This window comes from Pyrus communis, chromosome 8 (genome assembly GCF_041283825.1).
Source record: "Pyrus communis isolate YQ-2024b chromosome 8, ASM4128382v1, whole genome shotgun sequence".
NCBI lineage: Eukaryota > Viridiplantae > Streptophyta > Magnoliopsida > Rosales > Rosaceae > Pyrus > Pyrus communis.
Genome location: NC_142572.1, coordinates 16,844,500 through 16,859,996, shown reverse-complemented (window position 1 = coordinate 16,859,996; position 15,497 = coordinate 16,844,500). Strand labels below are relative to the sequence as shown.

General features: G+C 36.7%; 2 protein-coding genes and 1 long non-coding RNA gene across 3 annotated transcripts; 1 reads left to right on the top strand and 2 right to left on the bottom strand.

The window, feature by feature from the left end:
• The first annotated feature begins 512 nt into the window (after positions 1-512).
• Positions 513-1,732, top strand: LOC137718501 (uncharacterized). Its single transcript, XM_068458062.2, has 2 exons — positions 513-992; positions 1,113-1,732. The coding sequence occupies exons 1-2, from the start codon at positions 819-821 to the stop codon at positions 1,563-1,565; spliced, it is 627 nt and encodes a 208-aa protein (XP_068314163.2). The 5' UTR covers positions 513-818; the 3' UTR covers positions 1,566-1,732.
• A 9,473-nt stretch (positions 1,733-11,205) lies between these two features.
• Positions 11,206-15,276, bottom strand: LOC137718464 (succinate dehydrogenase subunit 5, mitochondrial). The gene is made up of 4 exons (XM_068458021.2): positions 15,034-15,276; positions 14,511-14,824; positions 11,879-12,064; positions 11,206-11,427 (listed from the first exon to the last, which is right to left on the bottom strand). Exons 1-4 carry the CDS (start codon positions 15,206-15,208, stop codon positions 11,371-11,373), a joined length of 732 nt encoding a protein of 243 aa, XP_068314122.2. The 5' UTR covers positions 15,209-15,276; the 3' UTR covers positions 11,206-11,370.
• LOC148695211 (uncharacterized) lies at positions 12,728-14,504 on the bottom strand. The gene is made up of 2 exons (XR_015965754.1): positions 14,163-14,504; positions 12,728-13,231 (listed from the first exon to the last, which is right to left on the bottom strand). It is a non-coding gene; the product is annotated as an uncharacterized LOC148695211 (long non-coding RNA).
• Positions 15,277-15,497: the final 221 nt, after the last annotated feature.

Sequence of the window (15,497 nt, the reverse complement as noted above, 5' to 3'; positions counted from 1 at the left end):
GAAGAAAGCATGCAATTACCCTTTCTGTTGGGGCATCACATTGAATTCAACTAATTTTGATCGTCATCAATGAAAATGAAATTGGGTAAAGATGCCAAATTTATTTGTTAACTTGTATCATGATTTTCATCCATTGAGATATAGACTTTAAGAGCACTCCCACTTTGGGAAAATTTAACAAATAACTTCGTAAGCGCGGGTTAGGCCAGGTGGTTAAAACAGTGTGTCCTGCTTTTAGTACTCAAGTTCGGGTTTCCCTTCCTGTAGTTTAACGTAGTTCAGAATACTGTCTTGTTAGAAAAATAAATACTAAAATGTCAAAATTGGGTTTGGTATCATGTCCTAGTTCTCCATAACTTCAACTTAAAGTGTAAATTGAAAACTACAAAAGAAGTACTAAATAATAAATATAGGGAAGAAAACCAAAGAAACGGACAACAGAAGAAGTACTAAATAATAAATATAGGGAAGAAAACCAAAGAAACGGATTGAAGTTACAAGAGTCTTCTTCAATGAGAATTATTATGGCTGTGAGATAAGCAAAAGCGTTTTCAACCTCATAAGGGAGGAGTTTTAGCTTTTGTTAAAACGTCTAGTATGCTTTTTTAGCTTTGTCTTTACCCCAAAGAAAAGAGACCAGTATTCTCCATTTTCCCAATAAGCTGAGAAGCCACTGTCAAAAAAAGCAGGTGAAGGTCTAATCCGAGCATCATGTCGAGTAAGAATAACTCACACCAAAAGCACTAATTTTTGTAGATATCTCAAAGCAGCTGTGGCTTACAGTTTACAAACCAAAAGCACTTTTTTTCAACTCCAACATGAGCATCTTTCATCATGAAGAACAACAGCCACCAAATCCTTCCAAAAGATGCAAGTTTCTTGCTGCTTGTCTCAACGATGTGTTTGCGAATTGCCATACCAGCAGAAAGCTTTCGGCTTCGAGCCCTGCTGGGGAGGAGTTCCTGACAAGCGACTTTGATGAGGAAAAAGAAGTACTTACTGTGAACCGAAATGAATATTTTTCGATACTAAAGTTTTCATTTTCTGTTAACCCATGAGTGTTTTGCAGGTTGTTTTTATCGTTTTTGGTTGCTTGGTTTTTTCTCTATCAGGTTATTTTGTCTGCCATTCGAAGCCGTGCTATGGAAAAACTGAGGCGCAAGCCGAGCACTTTGACAGATAGCTTCTCTTTCGTTTACTCTTCAAAATCAGGAGATTTATTCATAACGCAGAAAGGAGCGGAAAAGCAAGAGGATCATGAAGATCACGAAGGCAATGAGAAAGAAGAATTTTTATCGGTTGCAAGCTGCCTTTCTTGCTGCTCAAGCACCGCTGCAAGTAGAGACGTGTTTCTTTCTGTCAAGACAAGTTGGTCGCGTTGTTCGAGCGTTGGTGGGATCGAGTTTGGAGATTTTCCAAGGCAGTCCATAATTCGGCAATTCAGTCATTGTGAGGGCTGGCCGTTTGGGCTTTGCCGGAAGGCTGTGTTGCTTCCACCGCTGCCAAAGTCGCCCTCTGAGTCGTGGACGTGGAGAAAAGGCACTAAGTTTGTTAAGATGGTTTAAAGTCGGAGGTCGCCCGCACCACCACCAATAAAGGACGTTCAAAGTTCAATGTTATTTCGTGTTTAGATGATTAAATGGATAGAATAAAATGCAAATTGAATAAAAGTTTCAGTTGTAATGCTATGCTATACTTTGTGATAAGTAATGCTATCATATATTAAATTTGACCGGAATTGTCCACCAGCAAGAAACAACCTTAAACAGAAGAAATAAGAAAACCGGCAAACGAAAAGAAATAGAAACCGAAACCGAAAATGAAGCATATTGACAACAGAAAGAAACTCAGCAATCCTCCTACCATTACGAGTAGTATGAAGAAGATCGCTGCGGAGTTGCGAGATATGTTTCAGACTGGAAGAGGCAAACAGTTTCTCCAAAGCTTGCCAAGTTTCACGAGCAGTACGGTACTGGTGAGGGATGGTGCCGAGCACATGAGGGCTTAAGGAGCAATGGATACAGGATAGAGCAAGATGGTCCTTTTGGATTCAATCTTCAAAATCGGGGTTGACAGTATCGGTTTTGTTGCCAGCATTGTCGGAGAGAAACTGAGAAGGACAGGGAGATGAACCATCCACAAAAGACTTGAGTTTCAGACTCTTAAGTACAGGAACAATTTGGGCCAACCATATTTGGTAATTTTTGTGATCGAGTTTGACGGTGGTAGCATGAGAGATGTTGGGAAAAACGGAGATGTCAATAGAAGGGGTGGCGCCACAGGAAATGATTACCGGAAAAAGTAAAATTGTAGATTCAACTCAGTGGTTAGAATGAGGCTGCAGGTTGATTCTTACACAGATCATTTGTTGGAATTTAGGGTTTTTATTGAGTTATTAGTTTTCCTGTGGGTCAAGGATTAGGGTTCTTTGTCTTGTTTGTTAAGTTTTAGGGTTTGCTTTGGTCTTCTCCCACAAATAGGAGTCTTGTATTCATTACAACTTTTTTTTTTTTTTTTTTTTTTTTTTTTTTTTTTTTTTTTTTCCGTCAATGAAATAAGTTTAGTATTTTGTTTGTTCGTTTGTGCACCCTGCTTTTCAACTTCAGTATTACAGTTCAAATTTATATTGGAATTTTTTTTTTTGAACAAATGATATTATCTATACTAGGAGGATGAGATGTGCTTAGTGTCAGGGTAGGCTAGCAATAATGTAGTTTAAATTCGCCTTTGGCGAAAATAGAACTTAATACCTCTTACTTGCAAGCAGTGGCGAAGTCACGTGAGGGCGAGGAGTGGCGGCCACCACTCCCCTCGCCGGAAAAACAAGGCTGGAGCGCTGGCTAGCCCCTCCCCTCCTGCTGCTGAAGTGCTGCTGCTCTTCTTCTCCTCCGGTGCTGTCTTTGTCTGGTTCTGCTCTGCGCGCAGCACAGCTGCATTCAATTTTTTTTTTTTTAAACACCCAGGCCAAAACGCGACGTAGTCAAAAATCGCCACTGAGAGTGAGAATTCCGACCGATTTTTTGAACCTGCTACGCTGAGCTGCGCTGCTGGGTTTTGATATCAAGGGAAGACGACGATCCAATTTTGTTTAGAACCCAACTGCGTCGTTTACATTATTATATGCTTTGGTTATAAAACTCAATATTCCTTCAATGAAACAGTGCGGTTGGGTTCCTTTATTTTTATTTTTACTTTTTAATTCTATTGATGTGGTTTCTTTTCCAACCGCAGTACCTGTGCACAATTAAAATTATCTTCCCTCTGTCTCATTTGTTTAAACTTTTAGATTTAAGAAAAATAAAAGGTTGTCATTCGGTATTACGGTCTGGTGATATTCATTTTCACTTGGAAGTAAGAAGTCTTAGGTTCGAATCTTATACATGGCAAATTCGATACCAAATTAGATTGTCCATCATGTGGCTTAGCCAAACACCCCCTCCATTGGGTTGTTCATCGTGTGGCTTAGCAGAACTCCCATTCCCTTTAGTGTAAAAATATCGATGTACTCAAAAAAAAAAAAAAATGTAGATGTTGATGTTTGTTATTGTTCTTTTTTTAATTCTTGTTATTATTTCTAGTATTTAAAATTATTTTATCTTATTTTCTTTTAATTCTTGAGAATGACTTCAGAACTTGTTTCATATATACAAAAAGTTTTGTGGGGAAAGGTATTAGTGTTCATATTATGTGAGAAATGTTTTTGTTTTTATTGAAAGAAATGTTTACATAGAGAGAGATGTACAACAATTGTGTGATAGTTTGGTTGTTTATATTGAAAGATGATTTTGCATTTATTGATAATGAGCTTATTATGTGATATCATGACATGAAACCTTGCCGATAACAATTACAACTTGTTTATATCGATAAATTATGAACAACATTAATATTGTTTACTATCTAAAAGAAATTCATTGTCTAATTTTTTTTTTCAGAATCTATTAACGCTTTTAAATTCCGCCCCTCCTCTCGAAAATTCCTGGCTTCACCACTGCTTGCAAGTGAAGAGGAATACCATTAAACCGTAATACTAAGTGGCATATTGGACTTTTTTTACATTAAAAGTTTTAACACAACAAACGGACTATGAGTTCACTAAGGTCTTTCAGCAGGCCTAGAAGTCTTCACTGATGAAACTTGGACTGACCAATAACACGAGAAAAACTTGTATAGGGCTTGGCTTGCTACTGGAATTTGCAGTGTGGTACTACAATCCACTTAAAACTCGCCACGTGGCAAGTCTTAAATATAATATTTTATCATTCTTTTATATTTAAAATTCTCATAATTATTTTTCCTACTAATTAATGTGTACCATGGATCAATCTAATGTTTCCTTTTTTTTTTTCCTACCCAAATTTCCCTCCATCTTGTTTTGCCGTTGGTCTTCACTGTCTCTCCCACTTCTTTCTCTCTCCCAGTTTTGGTTCTTGCTTTTTATGAAATTTTGCACCTTTTTCCTTCTCAAAATTTCTCTGTTTTCTTTCCCCCACTGTTTCTCTCCTCTCTCTAAATACAAAAGTGCACACTCCAGATTATCAAGTTGATTTTTTCACATTCTATATGTTATCTTTTACTTTGTTTTGATTGTAATAGCTTTCTATTTTCAAGAAAGTACATCTCTACCAAATATAATTAAGAACTATAGATAATACTGTTTGAAAATTAAACTTTGATCAAAACATAAGCTGTTAAAAAAACTTGATATCCAAAGTGAATCTAAAAATTATTTTGACTAATTGTCAACTAGCCAGATTATATAAATAAAAATCTCACATTGTTCTTCAATTTATCCATTTTCAATCTATGAGCTCTATATTTCCAGCATCTACGCATTTTTTTTAAAAGAAAAAAAAAAAATAAAGAAACCAAACACCCTCACCCTCACCCCAAAACCCCCAATTAAAATAAGAAAGAAAGAAAAACTAATACGCCTATATATACGTGGGTTATTCATGTCAAGTTCACATGATGAAATCAACTACTGTATAAAGAACGAAAAAAAACTAACAGATTCTTGGTTGCTTTGCATGATAAAATTGGAGAGGGTGCAATATTTTTTATTTATTTAAGGAAAGCAAGAAACAGAACTGGGAGAGAGAGAAATAGGAGAGACAGTGAACACCAACGGCAAAACAAAGTGGAGGGAAATTTGGGAAGAAAAAAAATAGGAGAAAAGAACAAAAAAAAAAAAAAAAAAAAAAAAAGAAAAGGAAACATTAGATTGATCCATATTATATATTAATTAGTAGGAAAAATAATTATGATAATTTTAAATATAAAAGAATGATAAAAGATTATATTTAAGGCTTGTCACGTGACGAGTTTTGAGTGTATTGTAGTGTTACTCAACAAAGTTTAGTGATAACACCAGTAGACGACAAGGACATCAGTGCTTTATCATAGTAGTTTTATTTGACAAAATCATTGCATTGGTTGTTTATGTAGATGACATGGTGGCGATAGGAAAAAGAGTTGCACTACAAATATACTTGTTTCAAGAGTTTGAGATGAAGGACCTTGCACTCTTAGGTATTTCTTGGGCATTGAATTGTTCACATGGCCGAAAGGCATTTTCCTATTTAAAACGGAAATACGCGATGGAGTTTTGCTAACAAAGATTGGAATGCTTGCTTACAAACTTGCTGATACATCTACAAAGATGAATCACAAGTTGTGCAAACAAGAAGATCAAACACCAACCAATAAGGGACAATACTAGCGCCTTGTTGGAAGGTTAATATATTTAGTATACACTAGACCAGATATTGCATATGCAGTAAGTGTGCTTAGTCAGTTCATGCATGTTCTAGTATTGAGCCTCATAGTGCGGTTGATTGCATTTTGAGATACCTTAAGGATGATTGGGGGAAAGGACTTACGTTTTCAAAACAAGGTCACTTGGATGGTTCTGGGTCTACAGATGCATATTGGGTAGGTTCTATCACTAGATTGCACAAGTTCTATCACTGACAAACGTTCAACTTCCGGTTATTTCACATATGTTGGAGGCAATCTCGTTACCTGGCGAAGCAAAAAGCAAAATGTTGTTGCCAGATCAAGCATTGAGGCAGAGTTTTGAGGTATGTCTCATGTCATTTGTGAGTTGTTGTGGGTTTGAAATTTACTGTTAGACTTAGGCATTAGTCCATTGAAACCAATGAAGTTGCATTGTTATAACAAGGCTGCGATCGACATTGCTCACAATCTAGTTCAACATCATCGAACTAAACATGTCGAAGTGGATCAACATTTCATCAAATATAAATTGGAAGCTGGACTAATTTATATACCGTTTATTAAGTCTGAAGATCAAGTGGCATATGTTCTTACAAAAGTCGTGTTAGCAAAGTAGATTATAGTTCACTCGACAAGTTAGGCATTAGTGACATCTATGCTTGATTTTGTAATTAAGATTTCCTGCAATTTTATAGTTTCCTATTCTCTTGTAATTAGCTTGTATATATAGAGAAAAATTTGTGTGGAGCTTGGCTTTCATTGGATATTGCTGAGTAGCACTACAATCTACTCAAAAACACACGATGTGACAAGTTTAAATATGGTCTTTTATCATTTTTTTATATTTCACATTCTCATAATTAATTTTATACTAATTAATATCCATCATAAAATCAATCTAATTTCTTCTTATCCCCTTTTTTTTCTTCCCAAATGTTCCCTCCAAATTATATTTTAGTGTAGGACTCTTCATTTTATTCTCTCCCTGTTTCTTTCTTTTCTTAAAAAAAAAAAAAAAAAAAAAAAAAAAAGGCACCCAGCGGTAATTGGGGTTTTTGGTTCTTTAAACAATACTCTTTTTTTTTTCCTTCTTCTTCTTCTTTATATAATAGTTTGTTTGATCACGTTTTAGGGTTATTTGTTTCTTTCTTATAATCAGGGGTTTTTGGGTTTAGATGAGGAGGTTTCTTTATAAGGAAAACTAATGAAAATAACTTCAAATCTTTGTATTTTAATGAAAACCATACACTAATTTTATTTAATGATAAAGAAAAAAAAAATTAAATAAATAAAAAAAACATAAAAAATAAAAATCGCGATCAGTGATGTCTGTAAAGAAGCAATTGTCATTTGCTGCTTCCCCGACTGGATCGAGGAGGCACTCCAGTCCTCTTAGGTATGATTCTAGCTCCATTATAGGCACTCCAGTGGCAGCAGGTAGCTAGTAATCGATCTAGTGAGAGAGAGTGTGCGTGCATGTAAAATAAAAGCAAGCATGTAACTAGGGTAGATTTTGTTGAGTTGAAGAAGATTGAATAAAAGATTGGCCATACTTTGTTAGAGGGTGGAGAAGGAAGCGAAGAGACAAGAAAAATCGATCGTTTTGTGATTTTTGTGTTTGTTTCAGTTGTCGCCATGACTAATATCAACTTCTGTTTTCTTCTTCTTCTCAATATCCTTTGTGTAGCGTCCCCTACCCACCCACCCAAAACTCCATCACACCCAGATTTGATCCAAGATGCTAGAAGACATTACTAGCAACGGATTACAAAAAACCAAGCTAATTTTACCTCCTCTTTTCAAAGGTTGCAGCTTGATTCCATTAGAGCAACTCTCATCGAGAACCCCTGATTGGATTATCCTACTTCCCATTACAGAATTTAACATGCAATGGTACCATAGGGATCCCTAGCTTGCGCAGGTCTTGTATTTGGTGGTTTGGGGTCTCAATTAAATTGGAATTTGTGGTGATGGTTCTTGGAGTTCTTTTTGGCTATGGTGGTTTAGCGAGAAGGCAGAGAGTTCGAAAAAGAGAGAAAGAGAGAGAGAGAGAGAGAGAGAGAGTTATAGAGTATTCACGGGGGAAAAGGAAAAGAAGAAAGAAAAGGGGAAGAAAAGAGAGTGGGCCGGGTTACAAACACAAGATAGTGGGGTAGTACCGTTAAGTTTTATAAACAGTGTAGTAAGTTTCATAAACAGTGTTGTAAGTTTTCATAAACAATGCAGTAAGTTTTATAAACAGTGTCGTAAGTTTCATAAACAGTGTGAGGATGCATGAGTCCGCGTGTCAGTTTTTTTTTTTATAAATTTTTTTAATATTAAAATTATGTCATTTTCATTAAAATTTAAGTTCTTTTGTCATTTTTATTAAAATTTAAGGATTTTTCATTAAAATTTAAGTCTTTTTAATTAAATAAAGTTATAGCATGGTTTTTTTTATTAAAATAAACTTAGTCCAAGCTATTTTCATGAAAATTCCCTTCTTTATATTTATAATATGAATTATTTGGCTATGTTTGACACAACATTTACTTTTCTTTATTATGAGTATTTTAAGAATATGTTAGTCTAATTTTGATTTTTCCAATTGGTAGGAGAATGCTCAGAGAACGGAGATCTGAAAATTTTGGTAAGAAAAATGGGAGAGAGGACCATTAGATTGATCTCATGGTGTATGATGTATATTAATTAGTATAAAAAATATTATGAGAATGTTAAATATAAAATAATGATAAAAGATTATATTTAAAACTTGCCATGTGGCAAGGTGTGAGTGAATTGTAGTGTCACTCAACAAAATTCAATGGCAAGCCAAACTCCACACAAGTTTTTCTTGTGTGTGTGTGTGTATATATATTAGCTTCTGTAAAAATACAATACAAAAATTCCCAAATATTTTAGCAATTTTGTTCAGTTTAGCTATGAAATGGACGTTGATTCTTTATGTATTTTTAGCCATGCAAAGAAAACCTACGTATTTTTAAATGGAGATATACATAAAATTACAAATTTCATATCATACTTGTTTGGGTTAATATTTGAACAAAGGGCTCGAATGACGAAAAGCCCAGGGATGCCAATTAAAAGAGGACTTGCTCGAAGCCCAGCATCAAACCTAGAAGCAAATTAAGGCTTTCTCAGCCAAGAAACACAAGCCACGTGTCTATAATTGAAGTAACAAGTGATGAAGACTAACCTACTATCAGCCAAAGAACATTTTCCAATGGCATTACAAGTAAGAAAGTTGATGACTCACTACCCTTCAAATACTTTCGGGCAAGAGCAAAAGCTACAACAGTCGAGCTAACTTGTCTATAAAAGGAAGAAGAGACAACAAAGATAGAGACACTCAACCAATCAAACAAACAAACAAACAAACATACAAACTCTGCTCTCAAACCAAATTTGCATCTAAGATCTGAAATCAATCCAGATTCAGTCCTTTCTAGTGATAGTTCTTTAGAAAAGCTATCTCTTGTCTAATTTAAAAGCTCTGCTATCTCCCTCAGTGGTGTAATATCAATTCCCTCGTGTAAACTTGTTTACCATTCATCCCTTTTTAGCATATAAACCCTGTAAATTCAAAGAGAAGTGACTGCAAGAAATTCAACCTTGCCAGACAAGGTGATATCTTGCCCGAAACTCTTTGTTTGTTTTATGAATTAGTAGATCTATTACTTAATGTGCTCTTTAGTATGTATTCAAGTTATTTTCACCTGTTTTTCTACTTTAAGAGTCCCATTTGCATCTGGATCTGATTAGCGTGATGAATATGTTTTCATTAAATGTGACCTGGAATCAAACAAATAATTTAAGGGGCTTTGGACTCCTTTCATTTGAACATACAAGACCATGAATTAAAAGTCTTTATTTATAAGGCAAGAAAAATAACTTAAAGTAGACTTAACCCATCCACAACAATCCTTTAATAACAAGAAGCTTGAGTAACTTGGGGCGTAAGTAATCAACTTGAAACACACTTGTTCTACATCTGCTATACTGAGATAGTAGTGGCACACCTAGCATTTAGTTTTGACTGTGAGCCTCAAGGCCTACACCTAAGGCCCTACAAAGGCACCTTTTAGAACTAACTTTGCTCTTTTCTTGTAGCACATGAACAAGCGAGAGCCTGACTACACATCCAAAGTGCCAATCACTTGGGGAGCTGTGTTGAGGTCCGAGGAGCCTTCTCCATAGAAATCTTTGCCCGAACAATACCTGATTGGTTCTGGGAAGCAACCTGGACTTCAGGGCCATGATACCATGAAAGAAACCAGTTGGCAATTAAATCTGTCTGACTTCTGCAAATTCAAGAGAGAAACTGGGGAAACAGCCTTAAGCAGAAGAAACAACAAAAACAAAACCAAACCCCAGCAGCCGAAAATCGGGGTTGACGGTGTCGGTTTTGTTCCCAGCATCGTCGGAGAGAAACTGAGGATGTCAGGGAGAAGGACCATCCACAAAACCCATGAGGTTCTGACTCTTAAGCAAAGAAACAGTTTGGGACAACCAAATAGGGTAATTATTGGAATCGAGCTTGACGGTGATAACGTGAGAGATGTACGGGAAGAACAGACGGGTCGACAGAAGCAGTGGTGGAAGAGTTGGCCATCGGACAAACGAAATGGTTCCGGTGAAAAGAGAAAGAAGGACTGAGGAACATCAATCACGAGGCTCTGATTGCCGGAAAAAACTCCGGTAGAACTAAAGTTGCCACAGAACTATGCAGAGAAGGCGATAATCTGGAGGCAGTTTGTGCTATCCTTAATAACATCACATAGAGAGATTAATGCGTGAGATTATCACAGTAATAAGTGACAAACATACTGTAGTTTACATGATAAGGGATACAATAGATATAAGACCGTGTATGTAGCCGATACAGATACGTACGTAGCCTTGCAGTCGGAGGAAAAGTCTGACGACTACTTCAATACTTTTGATCCAAGATGTATTTCGAATTCGGGTAGTTTATCTCGGCCATCATAAATTCCCATATTCGAAACCAGCTCGATCCAAATCGTGATTAGCCCCTATATTTACTTGTTTTCATGACCTGTGTCCAGCCCGAAACATAATGATGCCTGCCAAGAGTATTATTGACAGTTCCCTAATTGAACGTTATTTTGTTTAGTCCGTGTCTATGAAACGAATATGTAAAAATTGAACCATCAATATGTCATTAATAATGTGTCAATGCCAACATAATATAATGACATGTTATCGATGTATTTTCAATAATATCAACCCAATATCAGTGCACATCCGATCTTTAACACTGGCAGACAGAAAATTTCTGTAATTTGTTACTAGAGAAGTAGAGATCATTTCCGTATCTACTGTCATGTGCATATTGTTGAAAATTGTTCCATCATCAGTATTATCAACTCTACAGAAGCAAATGAAACAAATGAAACTGAAATTACAGGCCGAAACAAAACTTACAACGATATACGCGATCGTAAATGAAAGAACAAGATGCGACGTTATTTCATTTATAGATCAAGATCGATATTCTCTTATTAACTGTCATCAGAATCTGAACAACATATGACCCAGAAAGTCCAACATACTCGATTCCAAAAACCGGAAAGCTTCCAATTACATTTTACATTCTTTGAAATTCTGGGATTAAGCTCTTTGCTCAACATATGACCCAGAAAGTCCAGAAGTTCCCAGAACAGTGATCTGCAATCAGAATACAAAATCAGATGAGAAGTGTACAAATAGATTCGCATTGCTTTGCACACTGCATGTGAATGTGCCAAATTGGAGTCCCTACACTGCGGGATAATACCAAACCATGTACCACAAATGCCGAAATAAAAAGCTTCATGCCAAAGCATCGTTTATGTTGAAAGACCCCCTTTCCAGTTCCCACGGGAAGAGAGATAGAAAATAAGGGACCGAGTATCGTTACCAAACTTAAAATATATACCGCAAATGCGTCAATTTTGATGTTCTATTCTCCTAACTCCTAAGTGAGCTAAATAACTAAGATAATTTTCCTTCAATGCTGCTCATACAGATAAGAAAAGTACCAGATAACTGCACCTATGATTTGATATGGCTTTCTCATAAGGTAATACTAACCGAAAATCTTATCTAGCTATAACTTTAATCATGTTAGTATAAATACCTTTCCCCACTCAGAACCGATTCCACTGCATCTCATCTTCAAGTATATCAGCTTAGTTCCCAACTCTGTCTCAACCTTCTTCCGCAAATAGGTCTCCTCAGGCCCAAATGCATCCAAATAGGTAATGTAGCGATTGTAAATGGTCTTCAGTGCATTCATGTACTCATCTGACAAGGGCTTGACATTCTACAGACAATACGAAAACACAAAAATCAAAAGAACAGCAGAGCCAGGCGACTGTGAAACCACTAAGGGTGCGTTTGTTGCATCGGACTATCTCGGATTGGACTAGCTTCAGGGACTAAGCTGGACTGGCTTAGAATAGACTAAGCTGGACTGATTTAGTGAAGCGTTTGGTGCAGTCTCGGACTAAAAACCAAGATAATGAAAAATAGTGAAATTACAAATTTTAACGATAAAATTACATCTAACTCAACTGCAAAATACCCACAGTCAAATCAAATGATAATTACATTAAACTCAATGGCAATTGCTTGGAAACGAAAGAAAATATTGAGTTTGCATTGTAGCATTGCAATTTGCAAAAACAAACAACGCTTTCCTACAACATAGGAATTCAAAATCAGTGCATCAAACTTTCTCACTTTTTGGTCTAAAATCCCTCTAAGCCTCTAAAATTGAGAAATCTATAAACATTCAACAACCCAAATGTCCCAAAATTGTTAAAAACTCTAACTTATCAGACCATAAATTTGGAGGAAGAAAATTTCGATTTCTTCTTCACAGCCTCCCAAAATCCATGAATAATACCATATTCATTCATCCCAATTTTAACATACAATTGTAACATCACTATATGACTTTGCTAAATTTGATAGAGAGACATCCTTTGCACTTTGAGCGTAGCTTTCCATACAAAACAATTGAATTTTACAACTCTTGTTTAACGATTTCATCCAAAGAATAACTTACAACAATTGAATCAAACAATGGCTACGATACAACATGAACAATACATTCATGGCACAACCAACATAGCAATTACCACAAAGAAGCAACTCCAAGAATTGTGCTTCTTTGTACACTTGCCGAGGATGCTGATTGAAACATCACCAATGCTACTGCTTTTCTCTAACTTGGTGTATTAGTATAGTCCGCAGACTCCGCACTTAATTCTGGTGCATTTCCTCATCAACGGCAACAAAACATCAGCCCAAAACAGAAGCTAATAAAGGTGCATACCTTCCATTTCTTCGTTGTGGTTCAGCAGGAAGTGTATCTTTCACACAAGTCTTTGTGTCAACTAATATTGGGCTTTGGTTGGTTTCTGTAACAGGCATTTTAATCTCATCAATCACGCCTACCATCCATACCCCTTCTGCAAAATCTATTCTGATATCATAAGAAAGTATAGCCAATCATTGAAGGAAATGAGGTTAAGGAGATTAATGCTCTGATATCATCAATTCTATCAGAGAGAAACAGAGAATTGGCTGTAAGAATAAAGCAAAAGAAAGAGTGTGCCGATCTAACGTATCGATATATAAAGGTAGGATGTTTTTCTAAGACTTTCTCAATCATGTTTCATTTTCAGTACTGATATTTCAGGTATCCACAACATTGTCTCATTAGGTCCCAAAAACTACATTGGATCACCATCAGCAACCAGTTGTGCTTATTTCATATTATTTCAATCAAATACATGACAAGCTTCAGTTAAAGGGCACCATAATTTTACGATGCAGGACTCATGCTTACATCCAACCCATACAAAACTGCCAAACAAAGGAACAGAACTGCAAGCTTAATCCAGACATCACTCCCTACAGATGATATTGATAACCAATTAACTACTTTATGCAACAATAATGATCCATATGATCCATTTATTAATTGATTATAATGCTAAATAAGCCCAAGAACGCCCTTATCTAACTCATTATGACAAAATTCCCCCCAAAGATAAATTAGTAAATAGAAAGATAAACCTTGGAGCTCGCATAGATTGACAGATACAATATCAAGTAACTCCATGTAGAAGGTTAACAGTCACCTAAATAATGTATAAGGAGTCAAAGACTGTATCAAGAGAGACAGATGAATTAATTTACAATGGCAGCAAATGGAATTTGCAATTTCATAGAAGCAAAAAATCAAATTCATACAACTACATCATAAAATACCCAGAAGCAGAAATCATTGAAGAACAAGCAATTTCGCAGCATAAGACCAACCCAGATTTCACAGAATCAAAGCAATCTAGATTTCACATAATCAAAACAACAAATGGAATCTGTAAATGATCAGTGAGAGAAAGACTGACGATTTCTTGGCCTGCTCGAGCGAGCGAGTGTGGCCGATGTAGTTAGTCCATCGATCAGGACGATCAAGACGAGCATGACAAGTAGGGCGAGCATGATGAAAAAGACGAACACGAAGAGGCGAGCGAGCAGGAGGATGACGACGGTTTTAGCTAGTCCGCTCGTATTTGGGGGGTCTCGCTAGGACCACCTAACGAAGGAGTTAGTGAAAGCGAGTCCCACTTAATACCATTAAACTTAGTCCTGGTAGCCAACAAACAGAGGATTACACTAAAAATTAGTCCAATCCAGTCCAGTCCAGGTTAGTGAAGCCAAACAAACGTGCCCTAAGTCCCTAATGATTATAGTACCTCTCCGCTCGCACCAATGCTGTCATCAAGTTCCATCTTTAAATTAGTAATCATCCCGCCGAACTCCTCAACAGCCTCCGCTGCCCGGAAAACATTAGTGACAACCTCTTTGCCAGTCAGGTCATCAGTATTCTCAGACAATGCCGCCTTCGCATCATGGATGACGATCTCGGGCAAGTGATCCCAACTTGCAGCCAGCAAATCCTTGAAAACATTGAGCAGCGCAGGGTCTTTAATGGCAGGCAAATGACTCACATCATCACTATAAAATTTCCTACTTCCCAACCCCCTTGAAAACGGGAACTTGCAATCATCTGCGGATTCGCAACATACCCACATGGAATTTCAGCAGAAAATAAAAGAAAAACAAAACCCAAATCATTTTACATCACAAGAAGCTCAAACATGCAGTTTTTAATACAGAAAATCAAATTGCAACAATAACCCATTTCAAATTTGCATCATATCTATAAAAAATTTCATTGAAACCAGATTGAAGTCGAACGGAGAAGGAAGGAGTTACCGGAAGAGAGGTCCTTGGCGATTGGGGATAAGGAATTGAAGAGGGCTCGAGCAGCAGCGGCGGAAGAGTGGATGGGTTGGGAGTTGCACAGAAGCTTCTGGTTGGCAGCGGCTAGTCGATAAGATCTGCAGGACAGTGAGCGGTAGAGCGATCTCAGAGCGATCATCTTCTCCATTGTTACGGAGCTTTACCAGAAAACCAATGGGGAAGGAAGACTGGAACGAAAAGGTGATACACTCGACAACAACAGTTAGCGTCCCACGTGGAATCCACCTTTGAGCATTTTCTTTGGGCCGGGCCTTATAGTATTGGGCTTTGGACATCTGAATTTGGGAGAGTGCATATTTTGCTTGTGGTTGCTAGCGAAATTTAAATTCATGAGAAAATAAATTGATGATGTGATGATGCTCATTGCGAATTAAGTGTGGAGAGAAAAAATATTTACGAATTTGGGGTGGCCAGTG

Excerpts from the sequence above, each read along its gene's own strand:
- LOC137718501 (XM_068458062.2), top strand. The coding sequence starts at position 819 with ATGAGCATCTTTCATCATGAAGAACAACAGCCACCAAATCCTTCCAAA. Across the intron at positions 993-1,112 it reads ACTTTGATGAGGAAAAAGAA|GTTATTTTGTCTGCCATTCG; the intron begins GTACTTACTGTG and ends TTTCTCTATCAG.
- LOC137718464 (XM_068458021.2), bottom strand. The coding sequence starts at position 15,208 with ATGGAGAAGATGATCGCTCTGAGATCGCTCTACCGCTCACTGTCCTGC. Across the intron at positions 12,065-14,510 it reads GCATTGGTGCGAGCGGAGAG|AATGTCAAGCCCTTGTCAGA; the intron begins GTACTATAATCA and ends TATTGTCTGTAG. Across the intron at positions 11,428-11,878 it reads TCGGTTCTGAGTGGGGAAAG|ATCACTGTTCTGGGAACTTC; the intron begins GTATTTATACTA and ends TTCTGATTGCAG.